The 19398-nt window shown below is 35.6% G+C and overlaps 1 protein-coding gene across 2 annotated transcripts in view; it reads right to left on the reverse strand.

Moving 5' to 3' along the window:
- Positions 1-1018: 1018 nt before the first annotated feature.
- NUP155 (nucleoporin 155) overlaps positions 1019-19398 on the reverse strand; it is a 30598-nt gene continuing 12218 nt past the window's right edge. Inside the window, exons 15-36 of one of the 2 annotated variants that reach the window (XM_038123914.1) lie at positions 19145-19239; positions 17403-17491; positions 16047-16109; positions 15030-15089; positions 14782-14932; positions 13888-13954; positions 12971-13089; positions 12666-12769; positions 11265-11398; positions 9307-9498; positions 8541-8679; positions 7751-7886; positions 7172-7325; positions 6807-6911; positions 6549-6703; positions 6002-6131; positions 5610-5723; positions 5028-5148; positions 4491-4601; positions 3554-3690; positions 2808-2908; positions 1019-1587 (exon numbers count right to left, since the gene is read on the reverse strand). In XM_038123914.1, coding sequence (XP_037979842.1) covers positions 1449-1587; positions 2808-2908; positions 3554-3690; positions 4491-4601; positions 5028-5148; positions 5610-5723; positions 6002-6131; positions 6549-6703; positions 6807-6911; positions 7172-7325; positions 7751-7886; positions 8541-8679; positions 9307-9498; positions 11265-11398; positions 12666-12769; positions 12971-13089; positions 13888-13954; positions 14782-14932; positions 15030-15089; positions 16047-16109; positions 17403-17491; positions 19145-19239 — 2616 coding nt within the window. In that variant the 3' untranslated portion in view covers positions 1019-1448. The remainder of the gene's footprint in view (positions 1588-2807; positions 2909-3553; positions 3691-4490; positions 4602-5027; positions 5149-5609; positions 5724-6001; positions 6132-6548; positions 6704-6806; positions 6912-7171; positions 7326-7750; positions 7887-8540; positions 8680-9306; positions 9499-11264; positions 11399-12665; positions 12770-12970; positions 13090-13887; positions 13955-14781; positions 14933-15029; positions 15090-16046; positions 16110-17402; positions 17492-19144; positions 19240-19398) is intronic. The other variant, XM_038123915.1, reaches the window with a different exon arrangement.

The following is a 19398-nucleotide window of genomic DNA, read 5'->3' on the forward strand; positions in this document are numbered from 1 at the left end:
CCAGCATGGCAGATTAGGGAACTGCTGGTCAGACTAAAGGGAAAGAAGTGAATGCACAGATAATGGAAACTAGGACAGGGAACCTTGGAAGAGTATAGAGAAAGACTGGTTATGTAGGGATGAGGCAAGGAAGGCCTGCCAGAAGCTGGAACTGAACCTGGCAAGGGACATAAGGAGTAACAAGAAGGGCTTCTACAGGTATGTGAACTAGAAAATGAAGGTCAGAGAAGGTGTAAGGCCCCTGATAAAGAGTGATGGAAAACTAACTGTTAACAGATGAAGGCTGAGGTACTCAACTATTTTGCCACAGTCTGGAAACCTCTCTTCCCACACCTCTTGAGTTGATGGACAGCAGGATGGCAACTAGGAGAGAAAAGTGCTTCCCACTGCAAGGAAAGATCAGGTTCATGATGATCTAATGAACCTGAATTTACCTAATCTGTAGAACCCAGTGAGATGCCCCCTGAGGGCATTGTCTGATGTAGTTCCCAAGACACTCTCCACGATAACTGAGAAGTCATGGCAGTCAGGTGAAGTCTTGGGTGACTGAAGAAAATGTATCCATCTTTACAAAGAGAAGAAAGAACAGCCCTGGTAACTACTAACCTGCCAACCTCCTCTCTATGCCTGGGAAGATCATGAAACAGGTTCTCCTAGAAATTGTGCTGAGGCACCTGGAGGACAGAGAGGTGATTTGGGACAACCAGCACAGCTTCACCAAGGGTAAGTCATGCCTGACAAACCTGGTAACCTTCATGACTGAGTGACTTCCACAGTGGACAAATAAAGGGATATAGATGGTATTTGTCTGGACTTCTGTAAAGCCTTTCAGATGGCCCCCCACACATCTGTGTGAGATGAGTCTGAGAAGCTGGACATGCCCCAGCCATGGCACTCACAGCCCAGAGAGCCAAACGTGTCCTGGGCTGCATATAGAGCCCCAGGGGCAGCAGGGGAGGGAGGGGATTCTAGGTGTGTATACAATTTGGTGTTTGTGTGCATGTATTAAAAATAAAAGTAATTTTTTGACTTCTTTATTTGATTTTAACAGATACAACATAATAAGATGGAATAGGGGAAATAATTTGCTTTTCCCCATTATTTAAAACAAAGAAAAAGAAAATATTTTTGAAATATTTTTATCCCCATGGCAAAGATCACACAATGTATTTTATTTTAACAATATAAAAAAAAGCTTGCTATCTTTAAAAAACCTAGTAGTAGTAAAAGTAAAAGAAACTCCATTTGTCACATTTACATTCTACAATTTGTAGATACTTTTAGGAAGAGCATGAATACAGGCCACACATTTGATAACCATGGCAGGAGAAAACTCTCTCAGGATTTTCTTTCTGAGGATTTGTTCGTTCGTAATTCAGTGCCAACATTGGAACCTTTATTTCAGTTTGTACTACCTGCACTAATGATTCTGTTCTTGTATTAGTCAATCAGTGAAGCCGTTCTAACTTGGCCTGTAGAGATTTAAAATTCCCAATAGTAGTCTGCACCATTAGTGTGGGGCTCATAGACTGAAGTTCAACCAGGTAGCAACTAACAGCATCCAAACAAACATTTGTGAATCGTCGCCTGCAAAGAAAACACAGAATAACAATGAGCTCTTTTTAATCCCGTATCTCAGAATTCATCTGAACTAGAACATGAGTATTCTTTGAGTTGCAATGGAATAGTCTATCAGTAAGACATCTGTCAGCTACTTTTAAGAATTTAACTATTCATTAAAAGAAATTTATTTTTGAAATCTAATGCCTGTTAATAAGGCATAATGGGAAAATAAATGACCCATTACTATTTATGATATCAAATATGTACAATAAAAGCATGGTACAGTTTATAGCAATGTGAAATATTTAGATACTACTTTAGATATTATTATGGTCAATTAATAAGTTATTAATTTAGATAGCAGTTTAAATGTTTTAAATTATAATCAAATCTCAATTTATGTATTATTGAAGTAGGTATTAAAATCAGACAACATTCAACATGAAGTTCTAATAGAGTATTTAAATCAGCCTACCATAAAAGACCAATAAAGTGATAAAAGATAGAAGTAACCTGGATGTGAACAGGGGATATTTATATGTATATTTTTCAAAAGAATTAGAAACATATATGTTTAGAAGAGTGATAAAGACTTTGCCTAGTTCTTCTTTTTGTTTTTGAGACAAGATAGCTCTGACTGAAGTCCATATAGTCTATTCAATTAAAAATTGTCGAAGCTAGAGGTGATATGCAGGCAACTTTTTCAAGTACTTAGCTATTTTTTTCGCTAGAAACTTTTTCCATTATTACACCTAAATTTCTCCCTGATGTAAACCAAGCTGAATTTTAGTCTTGAAGATCGATTTATCATCAATCTCTTATAAACAATTGGGGAAGATCCATCCCAGTGTTTGGTCTTCTCTTTCCTAGAGTAACTTAGAGCTTCTAGAATTTGTACATGAAACAGTTCACTGTTTAAATCACAAAATGCCAATTTGTGTTTTCCCCCACTTTCACACACTGCAACAGATTTGTCTAAACTAGTCCTTAAAGTATATTGCCAAAACTCACAAAATAATTTTCTCAGTTCCTCATGGATCTTCAGTGATGTGACGAAAATTACCTTTGTGGAAGTAATTTATAAGGCAGACTTCTACAAGTTTCTACCAAATGGTTTTGAGTGACAAGTGTTAGGAATAAAATATTAAATTCATCCAAAAGAAGAAAAGCTTTGGGAATTGCTGGAGTGAAGTACTTTAGAATATTTTGTTTCACTATTCATTAGGATATAGCTATCCTTTTACCTCATAGGTACTCTGCTTGGGTCCTGTACATATCCTGACAGTAATACGTGAATACACTCCAAGAGATGCAAAGGCTTTTTCATCCTACTCCAATATGGATCCTAAAAAAAAAAACAACCAAAAACCAAACCACAAAATATTAAGGACACAAATATTAATGAGACAAGACAAAAGAAGGTATGTCGTGTGTACAGGAATTGCCAGCTGTGCAATTATTTATTTATTGTATCAAGAAAGTTAGATAAATAGGAATTCTACCTTAATCTATATTTAAGCCTACATTTAAACATTATTTTAAAATACATATGTAAGTATACATAAATTTAACTCAGTTTTTCATTACCACAAAGTCAAATTTCTTTGTTTATTGCATTACTGGATCAGACAAGATGTAGTACTACAAAAAAATTTTAATCATTATTAGGAAACAAATAAAATTAATATGTACAATATATGCTGTTCCTTCTGCAACATAAGAATTCTAATCCTATTTCATCCTAAACTAGCTCCAGGTGAACTAAAAGAATTAACGAATTTCCTCGTCATGCTCTGTAGCAAATGAATAAAATCCACAGATTTCATTCACAGGGAGAAAATGCAGCTTTTTAGAAGTCTTTGAGTAAAAAAGCAAAGCTTTGAATGTATATTTTGTTATATCCTTCCTTATATTATTTCATGTTTCCCATTAAAGAGAGACCTTGATAATAGCTGAATACAGAATTTTTATTTTGTGCAATTTTCTTTACCCGTGCTTTGAACAGCTGGTCATACACTTCAAGCAGCCTTGGCAATGGCACTCCAATTTCTTGCATGGTGTATGTTACAAAACCTACATCCCAGTTCAAAGTGCAGACTTGTTGCTCTAGAAACTGCACTAGAAAATCTGGAGGACATAAACGAGGGAACATTTAGATTCCAACTTGTTACTGGGAGGGAAACAAAGGCATTTAAGAGTCATTTACTATCAGCAGCGCATGGCAGGGATTACTCATACTTAGCACTTTGTTACCGTTTTGCCTTGCAACTATGCTGTTAAGAAAAATTCATTAACTTTTGTTTCTACACAAAACACATACTGTGACTACATTTGCTAGAATGGCCAGAAAAACTACTGAAGCTTGTTTAAGTGCCTGTTACAATTAACAGTGTAGTGGTCAGCACTAAATGTTCATATTTAATGTTAGTTGTACATTATTTTAGATTTATAAAATAAAAGAAGATTTACTGCTGAACAATATATTTGCCAGGTTTTTATATAACAGCATATAATACAATAGCACATTGTCAAAACGTATGAGCATCAGAAAAGCAGAAATTCTAAAAACTATCCAGAAATCTCCTGAATAATTTTCAGAATCTACCCCTTCAGATGGCAGATGGTTCATAGAGAATTTCAAGAGACAGCAGATAAATGTGCTTGCTTAGAATCTTAAATGTATAAATACACATTTTGTACTTTGTGCTTTGATGCAAACCAACTTTACTACTTTCTAAAATGGGATCTGCACAACCATCCAAAAGTAACTGCTGCTGCCACCTAAACTTCATTTATTTCCCATTTCTTCAGAGATTAAAAACCAAGAAACATTTCTTAGTTTAAAACTTTTCCAAAAGTCTAAAAAAAACCCTGAAACCCATCCATCAAATATATATGCTAATTTACTGTGCAGGCTACCAACTTGCCTAAAGGAAAGTAGCGAGGTGTGCCAGCATAGATCTTTCCAAGCAATGCCAGCTTTAGACAAAGTGCTTGCATTCTGTCAGCAGGGCTCAGAGATACACTGTCGCTCAATTCTGGAAATGAAAAGAAAATGCTTAGAGAGAACTTCAGGAAAAGTCCCACATTTATACAAAATGAGACTGAGGCACCTAAATTTGTAAATAATACAATAAAATCTTACACTCTCGTCAACAAAAGAATCAGCATATGGAAGTAAAAATACAACCTCTTCTGGTGCGTTTGCATGTACTTTTTCAAGTTTTTATGCTTCCATGAAGTTCCATGCAAACCTACTTAAAAAACTACAAACAAACAAAACCACATTCCAGAACCCCATAACAAACCCACTACCACACAGCTTTTCCCTTAGATCTCTGATCAATGTTGTTAGCACAATGGTAAACCCAAACAATCAAAAACAACAGGAACAGAGAGTGAATTACTAACAGATGGTAAAGGATGAGAGAGACCATCACAACTTCTACTTCATTAAGACCTACCTTTTTCAATGACTTCTTGCCAGAGGGTTTGCACCAAGATAGGATCAGAATGACCTGCACAATGTATAATTGCAAGCTTACACTCCGAGAGCTTAAAAGGGTCAGCAAATTCTCCATACAGCTGAAAGAAAAATTACCAAGCTTTACTTTTCATGTAGAATGAAAATAAATCTTTTAAAGAAATCAGTTTTCTTATTTTGTCTGACAGACTAGTAAATATGCAATGTAACTGTTGTCAACCACTAAAATATTTTTGCCACATTTAGTTTCATTTCTTAGATACAACACTAAATTTTATATGAATTTGAAATGAAAACCTTATTTTCCAATAATTTCTTCTATGAGTGAAGAAATTTAAGGGACAGCATAATGAAGATAAACATGTGAAAGAAATTAAAATACTAAAGACTGAAAGACTATTAAAGTACAGAAAATTACAGTCCAGGGTAACAGACATTCTGAGACCAGGAATGATAAACTGCCCATTACTCTTCCTAGTCAATATAGAATCATTCTTTGCAAAACATCTTTTCTCCCCAGAATTTGATAAACTGGACTTTAACACAAGGAAATTTCAATCACCTTGGTTATATCCATCAGCTCAGCATCAAGCTGGGAGATTGCATCTTGTACTGAAGAATGATGGGAATACTGCCGCTGTAATGTTTCTTGTATTTGAAGCTGGATCCTTGCAACCTTGTTTAAGAGGAAAATACAGTATTTCAAGATTGAATTAGTTTAATTATAGTTTATAATTAACTTTTTAAAATTATAGTTTATAATTAACTTTAGCTTATTTAAATGTAGAAATATTGCTGCCTTACATCATTAAGTCTATTTTCATCTGCCTAACTTTGCAGGATGAAAGCAAAGAAATCCTTTTATATAGAACTGGTAGTAAAACTGTTACATGCAAATGAGACAAAGTGAAATAATGCATTTACAGTGTAACTTAGATTAATATTTTTTCTTACTTCCATTTTCTCTTCTAGTTCATGTAGGAATTCACCATCTGCAGCTAAAGAGGATATGGCAGTGGAACTTTTGGCACTCAAAATGGCACGTGCAATGTATTCAAGACGCTGCTGAAGAGAAATTTCTGTGCTGCAAAAAAAAATATTCATAATAAAATGAATACTTCATAGAATTATTTGAGGGTTAGTTATATTCTAGCTAGACTCTGGGAAGTAATATGTGCCTTTTTCAGATTTTACTAAATCATGCATGACACAACTCAACCACGAAACAACATCTTTGCTGCAAGCTCAGTTCTAATGTATTTCTCAATAAGAACTGGCCACTTGGTAAGTTATAACTACAGGAAATACATTGCAAAGCAATGTATAATACAAAAATAAACATTATCATTGATTTCCAATAATTGCCTAGATTTAAAGCTAACACATCCTGTATTTTGTTGTTGTTTTTTTTTTTTTTTAAAGTACTTAAACAAAAGGTTTTGATTTTGGTTTTTCCCTAGTTACCTCAATATATATACAATAGATCACATATAATTCATACCTATGGAGGTCAGCCAACTTAGCCAATACTCTGGCAGCATTACTAAAATTTCTGTTTTTTTCAAAGTATCTCCAGAGTAAATCCATATAGCGGACTTTGTTTTGGTCAATCTTGGTCATCCGCACCAGGTAGGGCTCCAAAAAGGGGGCAGTAACCTGCAGACATCAGAAAGATAACAGTTATACTTTTGCTCTTCCCTGCCTTTTAAAGCATTATTACAATTACCTCTACCAGTTCATTGTGTATAGACAAGCTTACCTGTAACAGCTTGTCCGCCAAGTCAGCTTGTATCAACCAATTGTAAAGTGCAATGCTGAAGAGCTCATCTGTTGAACGCTGAGCCAGCTTTAGCATTTGTTCAAACTAAGGGAAGAAAAGGTCAGAACTGCTATTAGAGAAGTGGTTACATTCCTTTAAACCCTGAATTACCATGTGACAATACTTAGGTTCACATTATTTGCATGTCATAATTTCTATGGGTGCTCTAGATATTGAGGCCAATTCATGACAAACCTTCACTTCATTAAACTACTCCACAATTTTATTAAAATAATAAATTCTAGACCCCTTCAAATCACACTGTTCTCTGGAGTGCAGTCATGACTTTCTTGTGAGTTTCTTACATGATGTCCAGCTTCTTCATTGCTTAACATGTTGGGGTCAGATGACAGCATTGGAGGACCTGGCTTTTTGGGTACACTGGGAGACTGAGGAGCAGCTTTACTTTGATTCACTAACTCCTGAAGGGTGTCAGTGATACACTTGTAGCTGTTCAATCTGTAAACAGAGCAAAAGAAAATAAAAGCCTTGTAATTTTCATTGCAATTGTCTACAAAATAGTTTTCGCAAGTGTGTTATTGTATGCCTTTGTAGACAGTTACTAAGATTTAAGGATTATTGTCAGCTTATTGTCAGCTGGATGTCACAATCTAGTTTGTTCTCATTCATCTTTTTAAGAAGTATTTCTGTAGTGTTCTGATCACAATGTTTTCTGCATCTATTACCCCTTGTTGCAGATTAAGTTGCTGCCATATTAATCATAATCAAGGGGAGCATGATGGGCAAAAATATTTATATTGTGTCCCTTATCATAAAACGCTTGGTTATTATTACCCTGCATTCCTTATCTCAAAGAGCTACGTTCCCAGTCACTTGAAATAAAGCACTCCATATAATCGTCATAAATTATCCTGGAAACTTGCCTTTCTTGAAAAGCCTGGAGTCCAACAACATCTTCTTCTGGTTCTCCATTTTTATAGAAATGAAGGCCAAGACCTTGGGGATCTTTCTTTTCAGCTGCTGTAAGAGAGAGCTCTACTACTCCCTCATAGAAACGCACTAGGAAAAATCAAAACAAATATCACTGTTCATAATTGTATTAAATTCACAACAAAATGGTAAGTGACATCAAACATTTCTCAAGCAAATGCTACACTATTCACTGTGGTCCATCTCATTTAATGTCTACACCTTTTCCCACCTTGTGGCATTCATATGCAAATTTGAAGTTAAGATACTAAGTTACATGGAAGTTACATAGAATGTCCTGCACAATATATAGTACTGTACAGAGGCCCATTTCTTAACTGTTACATAATTTAAATGTATATGTAACTGATATACTGCACTAATTAGGATTCAGAACCATCTTTCAAACAGCGTATTTTGTATAAGAGGTACCTGAAACCCTCTGCTTGCATAGAACTTAGTGAAATACTTCAACCACATATATGAAACAAATGGACACTGCAATATGAAGTAAATACATGGACAATTTTAATATAGAAATGGATTTTTGGTTGGCTTGTTAAATCTAGCAAGGCTTTAAAAAAGAAAAGGCTGGCACATTTTATTTTAAGATTTATTAAGCAGTTGTTTATGGTAAAAAAAACCTACAAAACTGAGTTGAAAGTTAGCAAACAAAACAAACAGAAAAGATGGCATGAAAGGATACCATGAAATTATTCAGCATGATCAGTCACTGGATCTTACCCTGCCTGTACTGTGCACAAACATTAGCAAGATCTACTTGATTGCTGATCTTCTGGTACTCTTTCAGTGACTCCCTCAGCATCTTCTCTTTTTCCATTTTGCTTTGAGCTTGTCGAGATCGCTGAAGAAGTTCATTTGCCTAAAAACAAATTCAAAATGGAAATTATTAACATGAGCACATCATGAACAGATCATGGATACTGTTAATGAGCTATTATTATAAATTTCAAAGCTGAAACAGAAGAAACAGCATCCTCTCAAAAGCACTCTCTGGTCACTAAGTTTCCAGCAGAAAGGCTACAATAGCATTAGAAGAGCTGCAGACTTCACCAGCTGGTTTCCTATTCTCCCCATACCAGTTACTTGTTTCAAATTTATTTGAAAAGCTTCAAAGACCTAAGTTCTTAAACACAATTGTATGTCACAAATCCCAGCAAACTGTGAAATGGACAAAAACCAAGATACTATGCTGAGAAAGCCTGGAATAAGACAACACTTTATCAATATAAAGAAGACAGAGTTAAGATTAGAGATCAGATTAGAGTTAAAAGACTATGAAAATAACTGCAAATGCATCAAATAATTTTTGTGTAATGTTCAGCATTAATCAATTAAAAGATGAAAATATGCCCACAACTTCACTTCATCTTCTTCTGCTTCTGAAACTACTTGAGCATAATAATGACTTACAAGCTGCCCAATGTATCTCATTTGTGTATGTTCTCAAGTTGTGTTTGGGTGCTGTAGAATCTGGAAGTGCACTTACCTTTGAACACACAGCATCATCAGTGCTATAAAGAAGAGGGCAGATATCTTGCAAATGGGCAATGATTCCATCCACAGCCGCATTATCTCTGATGTAACAGTTTATAAGAGAGGCAATGAGTGCTCCAGTCAACTCTCTATCTCTAATCACCAAGTCTTTAAAAGCAGTAACCTTTAGCTGTTCTTGAAGTTCCTGAAGATGAGACAGAATTTTATTAGTTTACCAAATCTTTTACTTGACCCTGTTTAGAAATGTCTTAATGTTCCAGCAGCAAAATTAACTGTTTCTAATAATTAAAAACATACAAAACTCCAATGACTACAATGTTCAGCATAGAAATACATTATATAAAAGACATATTTTATAGCAAAATAAAAATAATAAAGCAAGGGCTACTACTAAAGGCCTTGCTGGATGCCTAAGGACAGTGAAAACTCCTCTTAACAGACTTCCTCTGCCATCTTCACTATGTGTCCCTGTGTTTCAAATCTCTGACAGTAAGAACAGAATCAGCAGTTCCTTTTACTTCACAGGGCACTGTCAGAATGCACACCCCCAGAGACTGTGAAAGTTTTTAATATTCAGAACAATAAAAATTACAGATTCAATAAAAGCAGGAGTTTGGAAAGTTCGAGGTCTGAACTCATTATGCTTTTTAAGGTTAAATGACACTGAAAGTTTTCAAACTTTTAAAATTTATTATGAATATTTGCGCACATAGTTGCCAGTAGGGTCTAGATAGTGTCTATGTAGTGTCTATAGATGATACTAACAGCACTATAATACAGCTACAAAAACTCTAAATCTACTAAGACAAAGGAAAACATTTTACTTGTTAAACAGTTAGTTACTTCCTTGCCCAACACAAATAAAAGTTGCACAAAGCTCCCCAGTGCAACACTGTGAAGAGCAACAGCTTCTGTGCCTCTGTAAGGCTTTAAAATTACTATTTTCGTGAACAAAAAATACAACTTCTCAAATAATCCTATCAAGTTTTAGGACAAAATGCCCAGTATTCAAATGAATAGCTTTTTTCAATGGTTGGCTGTGAATTCAACATTAGCAAAGGGTGCACAGCAGTAGCACCCATTGTTCTACAAGTTTCCCTCTTTACAAACCAACAGCCTGAAAGAGCTGGGATCATTTAGGCTGGAAGCTTAGAGGGTGACATGTGGGATCTTACTAATATTTTTGAGAAAGTGTAAAGAATGCAGAGTCAAGTTTTTCTCAGCAGTAACCAATAACAGAACACTGCACAATGGTAAAAAAATTGAAGTGAAGGAAATTACACCTAAATAAAAGAGAAATCTTTCTTGCTTTAGAGGTGGTTCAACACTGGAACAGGTTGCTCAGAAACACTGTGGAGTTTTCACCTTTATAGATATTAAAATCCTTACTGGACACAGTCCTGAGCAATCTGCTCTAGCTGCCTCTGCTTTGAGAGTCAATTAGATTATTACCCCCACGTCAAAGGGGACAGATAGCTCCAGTGGTTCCTTCCAACCTCAGCTGTTCTGTGGTACATTCTGGTACCCTACTTACACAGAAGAGCAACGACTCTATTACCCTGTTGTTCTGCATCTTTCACCAAGACTAACGCAAGGAATGAATTCCACTTGGCTGGAATATGCTGGTCTATTCTTTTCAGAACATTTTGATCAACATGCTTAATGTAAAAAACCAGTAATTTATAAATGAGACTCAGCATTAACTATCAATAAAAGTAGAACAATTTATTGTTAGTGACACTTCTAATTGCACAAAATTGAGTGATTATGTCAATACTACATTTCAGTCTCTTAAATATTTGTGACCACATAAAATAATTTTTGTGTGGTTTAAAATTCTTATGTTTTCTCAATTAATTTAAGCAATAGTCCTTTGGGAATACTTAGATAGCAAAAGAAATTCAGGTGATTAGTACAAAGAAATTAAAATTGTATTTATCCAGATCTTACCTTCTGAAGCTCACCTACAGCAACACTAAATTGGTGCTCACATAGCAACTTCCATAAAGCCAGTGCCTGGCAGGTTTTGCGAACAAGCTGCTGGATGCCTTGAAGTGAGGTCTTCTCAGTTAGCTGTGCCTCGGCTGAAAAACCAGAGAGTGTCAGCAAGTAACTAGTCCACATGTTTCAAATAAGCATGTAAGTTTTTGAGGTTTTTCAGTAACCATCTCCTTAGCCTTCTATCTTTTTTTTCTCTTCCATTGTTGATTAATGCTGCCTAGCTCTCTTGGGAGATAAATGCCATGCTAACACTGCCCCAAAACAAATAACCCTCTGTTAACATTTATTTGAAACTATGCAACAAAGAAATCATACTCTCTGAAAAACAAGAATGGTTTCCTGTGCACTAGATTTACATATTAGTCTTAAATTTTTACTTTTGTTTCAAAAATAGGTATTATAAATGTATTTCTGCTGAACATAAAAGAAATCAAATTAAACCCATACATATTCCCTTTTTGTTTGATTACCTGTATTTACTTGTAGAGAGAACAATTACAATTACAGCTGTGGTCAATACTGTCTACCGTATCGTTAAAGCAACAACTACTCCAAAAACTACAAAATTTAAATCTGGTAAGATGTATTATATAAACTGAAAGCATAATATTTTCATACTTATAACACAGGCAGAACATACTGCAACAATTTATGTGTTTACTTGTGAGTGTTTACACTTCACAAATAAGGTTAAAAATAATTACATTGTGTCATCCAGCAATCTGAAAGGATTGATGAACTCAGTAAAGAATAAAAATAAAAAAATAAAATTATTAAAGGTCTACCAAATCCTACATAGTGACTTACAGAAAATGTTTACATTTACACTATTAAAATACAAGATTACACACAGGTGGACCACAAACATTCTCAATTCCATATATGCAGCAACAACATTTCCCAATTTGCCTGCAAGTGCTGGGCAAAAGCTGCACTATAAGAAGAATTCAAATGGGCTGTGTAACAGACCTCGTATTTCTAAACAAAGTTTTGTAGACATTTTGATTACTGTACCTTTGGAAACCTGCACTATAGTAGTTTTTTAACCTGATATCATGCTCACTTGTCTCATAAAATAACTGCTTATTAAATGCTATCTTGTAAATATAAATGGTTGTGCAGCTACTACGTACTGTAGTGAGGAGATTATACAAACTTATCCATAATGAAGAACATTAAGAACGGAAAAAAGGAGACAGGTAAGTGTGCAAAATAGTGGTATAATAATTAACATAAAATTTGTGTGGAAAAAAAGGCCTTTTTATTCAGATGATTTCACAAGAAAAGTGAGAAAGGCAACATGCAAATGCACCATTTCTTGATACTTCCTGTTCAAAAACAATTACATACCATGATATTTCCTTTGGAGTTCTTGCTGGACTTGCTGAGAACTTCCACCATCAGGCCGCATAAAACCCAGGAGTCTCTGTTGTAGATTGGCTGGTGTGCTGAAACTGCAATTTTAAAAAAAACCCAAAAAACACTAATATGATACAAATACTGAATCCCTTAAAGACGAATGTAACAAACTCACTTTTAGTATCTGAATGTTGCAGCTGGAGACTATACAAACACTTCAACTCAGCAAAACACCTATGGTAGTTTTTCAAAAGGACATTAAATACCACATGTAAATTTATCACAATTAATAATACCTTGGGTTTCCAAGTGCTCCTACTGTAGCAAACTGTGAATTTCTATCCAAAAAGTCTTGTAAACCTTTTAGTTCTTGTAGCACACATTCCAGCATACGGGATGGAACACTGCTTTCTATCTGCAAAAGAAAGCAAACTTCTTTATAGATAGCTGGGTTTTCACACTTCTTTTTTAAAAAAATTTCAATTTTAAGCTAACATCAGTGAAAAGACAAATAAGAGGGTACAACAAATAAATTGTGTGTTAGTAACAGATCACTAGAACACCACATAATTATACCATATTCATTGAGGCAGCATACATGTGAAGAGGCAGGAGTCCTCTGCAGACACACAGTATTAAAGATGCTACTTTCTCTGCCACCCTGATAACTAAATCAGTTATGCTTTACTACTTCCAGCTCTAAGCTAGAACAAGGATTGAGCATTGGATTTTATTAACAGCCACAGTGAGAAAAGATTTTATTTTCATCATGGACAAAAAACTGAAACAGCAAGATGTTAGTTGGGCAAACAATGAACATTTTTTATGTCCTTCCACAACTGCAGTGACTATCCCAAATCACCAAAGCATTTTATTTTTAGGGTTTGTCTGGAGGGAGCATGCAGAAACCCTAAGTGGGTATCAAGGAAGTGACATCAGTAAACACGGAGAAAACTGGCCATTGCAAATTAAGAGCAGAGATTAAATTAGTTTGGTTCTTAGAAAGAATTCTTAGAAGAAATTCTTAGAAAGAATTATTTAAAATAATAGCTTTAAAAGACAACTAATTATCAGTTAAGAGCTCAGCACTTAAGAAAACAATGCCATGGCAAACGATTGGTTTTGTATCAAACAGTTTATAACTAAGAATGGAAGTTTAAAAGGACTTAAATACTAAGAAACTTTTAAGAACACAGAATAATCTTTTACATACTGCAACAATTTCTCTATTGCCACTTTTGAAAACTCTCTCCACGACTATACTGCCATCCCAAATATTTCTGCAAAATAAAACAAAAGCCAAGACATTTAAACAAGTATTTTTGTAAGTCTGCTACATATAATTTATTGAAAAAGAAATGGTAAAACTTTGAAGCTAGAAGTCTAAAATAAGGATTAATTTTGGATGAAAAATAAATATTCTAAAAACTAGTCATTATACAATAATGAATAGTGCAGATATAAATAATTAGCAAAATTCCAGATCTAAAAACTTTAATTAAATTATATTTGACACTTTCAAATATTATAGATGAAATATGATTCCCTGGAAACACAGTGTAAACAAACAAGTCTCATTAAAAAAAATTTCTTTCCCAGTCAGCATGGAGAAACATCACCAACATATGCAGAACTCTGTTATTGCTTGGGTTGTCTAGGGATCAACTTCCAAGGTAACAGAATCTTTAGTCACGCTTCATTGCTCTGACTTCTGATTCTGACTAAACATTCTTCATAGAAATTACTTAAAGATGGGACTTTGATCTTTTAAGTCCTTCTGCATTTCTGTTTCATCCATAGGAGTTTAAAACACACTTTAAAACTCATAGGTTTGAAAAATAAACACGGAGAGTTCAGAGTTCTGCTTATGCACTTGACTGCAGGTTCAGTATCTAAGCAACTTTCCTGCCCTAAGCATTCACTGAATGTACCATTATTAAAAGACATGCAAAACAAACATATTATATAGACAGGTATTTAATAAATACAACGTTAAAAATTAACTAATTTCCAATTTAAAGGCTATTAATATAGAATGCACCTATTAGTGCAAAGAAAAACTATGAAACAAACTGAGTGACAGAATCTGTTTTTACAAAGACCTCACCCTATAATCCGGGCAAAGTATATACAGATGCCATTGTGTCTTCCAGAAAATACTATCTCGGGACCCATCATTCCACTAATGGATGTACCAGGGTGAGACATGGAATTTCCAGGAGGAAAAATGGGAGTTGACATAGCAGGAGGTTGTAAACCTAGGGTAAAAATAGGTAAATATTACTCATTTCAATGCCAATGAAAAAGCCTTAAAAACTTTAAAATTAATAAATAAAATGGAGAAGAAGGTGATACCTTGCCCGGATGTCAAAATGCTAGGATTAGAATATGGACTATCAACAGTCAAAGGGGTACCTAAGAAGGGAAAAGAAATAAATGTAAGGTTGTGGAACACAATCCAAAACTGCCACCTTCCAAATCTATGCCATGAAGTATCTGTGCAAAAGCAGCAAAGTTGTTAAATCAAATACTTTCAATGTTCTGTTTATAGTAAAGTATCAAATTGCACTCACTTCTTCAACCAACACTCCACAAGTCAAATAAATGGATACACTTCCTTCAAGAGCAGTTGAAGCCGCATTTTCTTCCCAGCATTCATTAATTTAATGTATTTAATATGTTAATTTATTGCACACCATCTGTTGTCTGCATTGGATATAATATTGCCCACATGTTTTTTGCTGTTCCTCACTTTCTGAATGCTGAACACTGGTAATACTACTTTTCATTTTTATGTGGGGCAGATGTACAAACACTACAGCAACACTGCTAACTCAAAACACTAAGTCTGAGACCATCCACAGCCTCAAGTTCAGCCATGAATACTCCATCTCTTTCTGCAAATTAAGCTAACTTAAGACCTCAAAATATCAGGAGCATGTGTGGTCATCTACAAAAATATCCACATACCATTAGCAAACAAGGTGATGTATCACAGAAAAGGTAAGAAAAACTGGCACTCTGAAAATTCGGCTTTTACCAAAGGATACAGTGTTGCCTAATTTGCTACAGTTCTCTCAATACACAACAGCACAGAGGATAACACAGTGCCAATACATTCTCAGAGCACATTGTCATGTGTGCTAAAGCAAAGCACAAAATTGCAGAAAAGCACCATGCAAATGCATGACTAGACTTTCAACAGTGGCAAGAAGATGGAAATGGCACCTCGTCTTTTAATGCTAACATTGTTATGTTAGTTTCACATGCAAAATTATGAGGTGGTTGAATGAATTTCTGTCAGCAGTGTCTGACCCACCACATGGGACATCCACAATATCAGAATCTTAATTTCACATGACAGTTCTCTACCCTTTGAGCAAACCGAGAAAGTAGTAGGAGAAGAATGGTGCCATCTTCCACCTGGACCTGTTACTGAAGGAAAATGGAAACATCTGCTTTGATACAAGGTTTGAAAGAGGCATTTTATGACAGAATGACAAAAATAAGCAAACATTTAGACTTGGGATTTAGTCCTAAAATGAGTCTCATTATTGACTACAGAGCTTCCTGCCATTTCCCCTACAACCTAATTTCACTCTTAGTCTGCTCCTAGCCCCTTTTTTTCCCATAGCTACTGTTGTCTCCAACTCAGATTCATTTTACATTCTTACGCCTTGCCTCAGCTCTTGTTCACACTGTTACTGTTCCACATCAAAAGGGTTGAAAGGTGATGCCATTAATTCATTAAAGTAGTAATTCCTCTTCAGAGTTTTAATAGAGTTAAGAATTCTGAAAAACAGGGTCAACTGTGTTTCCAAAATTTCATCCTAGTTCACCACATTTTTCTCCAATATTTAGGAATTTGAATACCTGTCAAAATATGGTAATGAAACGGAATTTCCTTGAATTCCAGGCAAACAAGTTTATTTCCCAAGTCTGTTGTGTAAAACTGAATGTTATGTCAGATGAAGGAAGAGGATTTTATACATTAATGACTTCTAGATAAAAACCAGTAATTAATTTAATTCAGTATTTCAATCAGAATTTCAAACTCATCATCATTAATTTCTTTTTTAAAAACCCTTCCAATGTGAAATTGAGTAATGCATATAAAGGGACAGCAATTGTAGAAATTTAAAAACATCTGAAAGTACAAAAAGGCCTTCACTCCAAGAAGCATCAAGTTCTGAGGAGAAAAAAAAGCACTTTTCTCCTTTTTAGGTGGCACTGTAGACTGAAGCAGAAATTAAATGCTGAAGACAGAGCTTTTAAAGAGAAATTACTCCAAATGATTAGCTTATTTCTTGATCAAATTTCTTCTTCCTTCTCATAAGCAGTATCTGTAGAGGCATGACAATGACAATGTAGGAAGATACTGTTATATCTACACAGCAACCAGCTAAGCTTCATGAAGTCAGAAATACATTATTGATAAGTTGTTCTCAAGGTGCTGAAATGAATATGGAAGTAACAAATGTATACCCTCTCCACAGTGTTTTAACAGAGTATATGCAATATGGACACATCCTTTGAGATAACGACCCCCTCACTAAATCCAAAAATCGTTCAAGAGAAATAGAAAAAGCTCTTGTCATTAACTAACTAGCAAGTGAAAAACACAGTCTATTTCAGACAAAAAGAACACAAGTACTTTTGAGAAGACAAAACACAACATATTCAAGCGAAAAAAAACCTGTCCAAAACGATGAAATGCTTGCTACATACCTGCAGAAACAGGAGAACCCAAAATAGGTCCAACGTTGCTGGGAGGAGGCAGAGCTGATGGAAATCTCATTTGTGCTTCTCCACCATACCTAAAGTTTGCAAAACCAAAAATTCTCAACATGTCATACACAGCCCATTCAATTTTCATGCCTTTGAGAATAAACAGCAATTCTGGGGTTCTTTTAAAATGGGAAATAAAAATCACAGAATAGTTTTTAAGAGAAATTTACCAATTCCTAAGTCAGACTTATGCTTTAGCATCTTTTCAAGGTTTGCTTTTACATGGAAGTGGAAAGAAGGGCACAGTTGAGACGACCCATAGTTGTCTTTCTATCATCCACACGTAATTCCTATTCATCTCTATCCTATAGTGTTGCATGAACACTTTGCTGTGTCTTCCCTTGCTAACTCCAGAGTTATAATCCACATTTGGTCTCTGACTTTAACACCTGCACAAGTTTTGGCAAGGAACTAGTAAGTTTTTGGGAACACAACACTCCAAGCTGCACATTTTATCATCACTCTCAACAGCTGTATCTAATCAAAAACTCTTCTCTCTCCCTGTAGGACAGCCAAGAAACCCACAATATCGGGTCACAAAAACCTCATGAGGTTCCACAAGACCAAATGCAAGGTGCTGCAACTGGGTCAGGGCACTGCCCTAGAGAGCACAAATTGGGGGAAAAAAATTCACTGAGGGCAGTCCTGTGGAGAAACACTTAGGCGTTTTCATGGATGAAGAGCTGGAAATGAACCAACAGTCTTCCCAAAAAGCCAACACTATTCTGGGCTGCATCAATAGAGGAGTGGTCAGGTGATTTTCCCTTTCCACCCTGTCCTTGTGATATCCCACATGCACATCCTCACTGCATCCAGCTCTGGGGTCCTCACTTCAAGAAAGTCTTTGGACCCACTGGAGCAGGTCCACATGAGGCCATGAAGACCACAAGGGTGCTGAAGCAGCTCTGATGTAAAGACAGATTGAGAGCTGAAGTTGTTCACATGGGAGAGAAGACTCTGGGGAGACCTTATAGCACCTTCCAGGACTTAAAGGGTGTCTTACAAAAATCAAGGGAGAACAACTTTTTACAAGAGCAGACATGGATAGAGCAAGAGAGAATGGTTTTGAGCTAAAAAGATCAAAGAGATTTAGGTTAGGTATTACGAAAAATTTCTTTACTGTGAGGTAGGTGACGCACCAGAAGAGGCTGGCCAAAGACGGTAAGGACATTCCATTCATTAAAGTATTCAAGGCCAGGATGGATGGGGCCTTAAGCAACATTATCTAGTGGGTAGTATCCCTGCCCAAGGCAGAAGGGTTGAAACAAGGTGATCTTTAAGGTCTCTTCCAACCCAAAAAATTTTTTGACTCTCTGTATGCACCAATTTTTTTTAAGGCAGCTAATGAAAATACACATATTTGCACCATACCAAAGATATGCAGCACCTAAGATATATGGTTAGAATTTAATCCTCCAGAGTGGAAGCTCATAATTCATCACTCAAATTGTACTGGAAAAAAAATACCAAAGTAAACAGCAAAAACCACAGCCAAAGCAACCAACCAACCAAAAAAAAAAAAGAGCCACAAAACCCAAAACCACCACCACATCACCAAAACCATCAACACCTATAACGAAAAGTCACCAGGCCCTGAACTGGCAGCAGGTTAAAAAGCCTGTACACGTGTTTAGTGACCATAGTGATCAACATTCACAATGACTGACAGAATTAAAACATACCTGAAGAATGCTCGAGTGGCCCAGGCAGATACTTCTCTATCACATGCAGCATTAGAACAGGCCAAAATAAGGCATGTGGCACAGGCCTGATCCTCCTAGAGCATATTGTAATGTTAGTGTGGAGTCTTAATCAAGCTGGTAAGAAATGTATAGAAATTATATTTCTAAAGAACTAAAATAGTAAATACTTTCTGCATAATTTTATTTAGAAGCCAGGGAAATCAGCTCTTCTGAATTATAGACAAGAAGTGAAT

Source organism: Motacilla alba, chromosome Z (assembly GCF_015832195.1).
Source record: "Motacilla alba alba isolate MOTALB_02 chromosome Z, Motacilla_alba_V1.0_pri, whole genome shotgun sequence".
NCBI classification, from domain to species: Eukaryota; Metazoa; Chordata; class Aves; order Passeriformes; family Motacillidae; genus Motacilla; species Motacilla alba.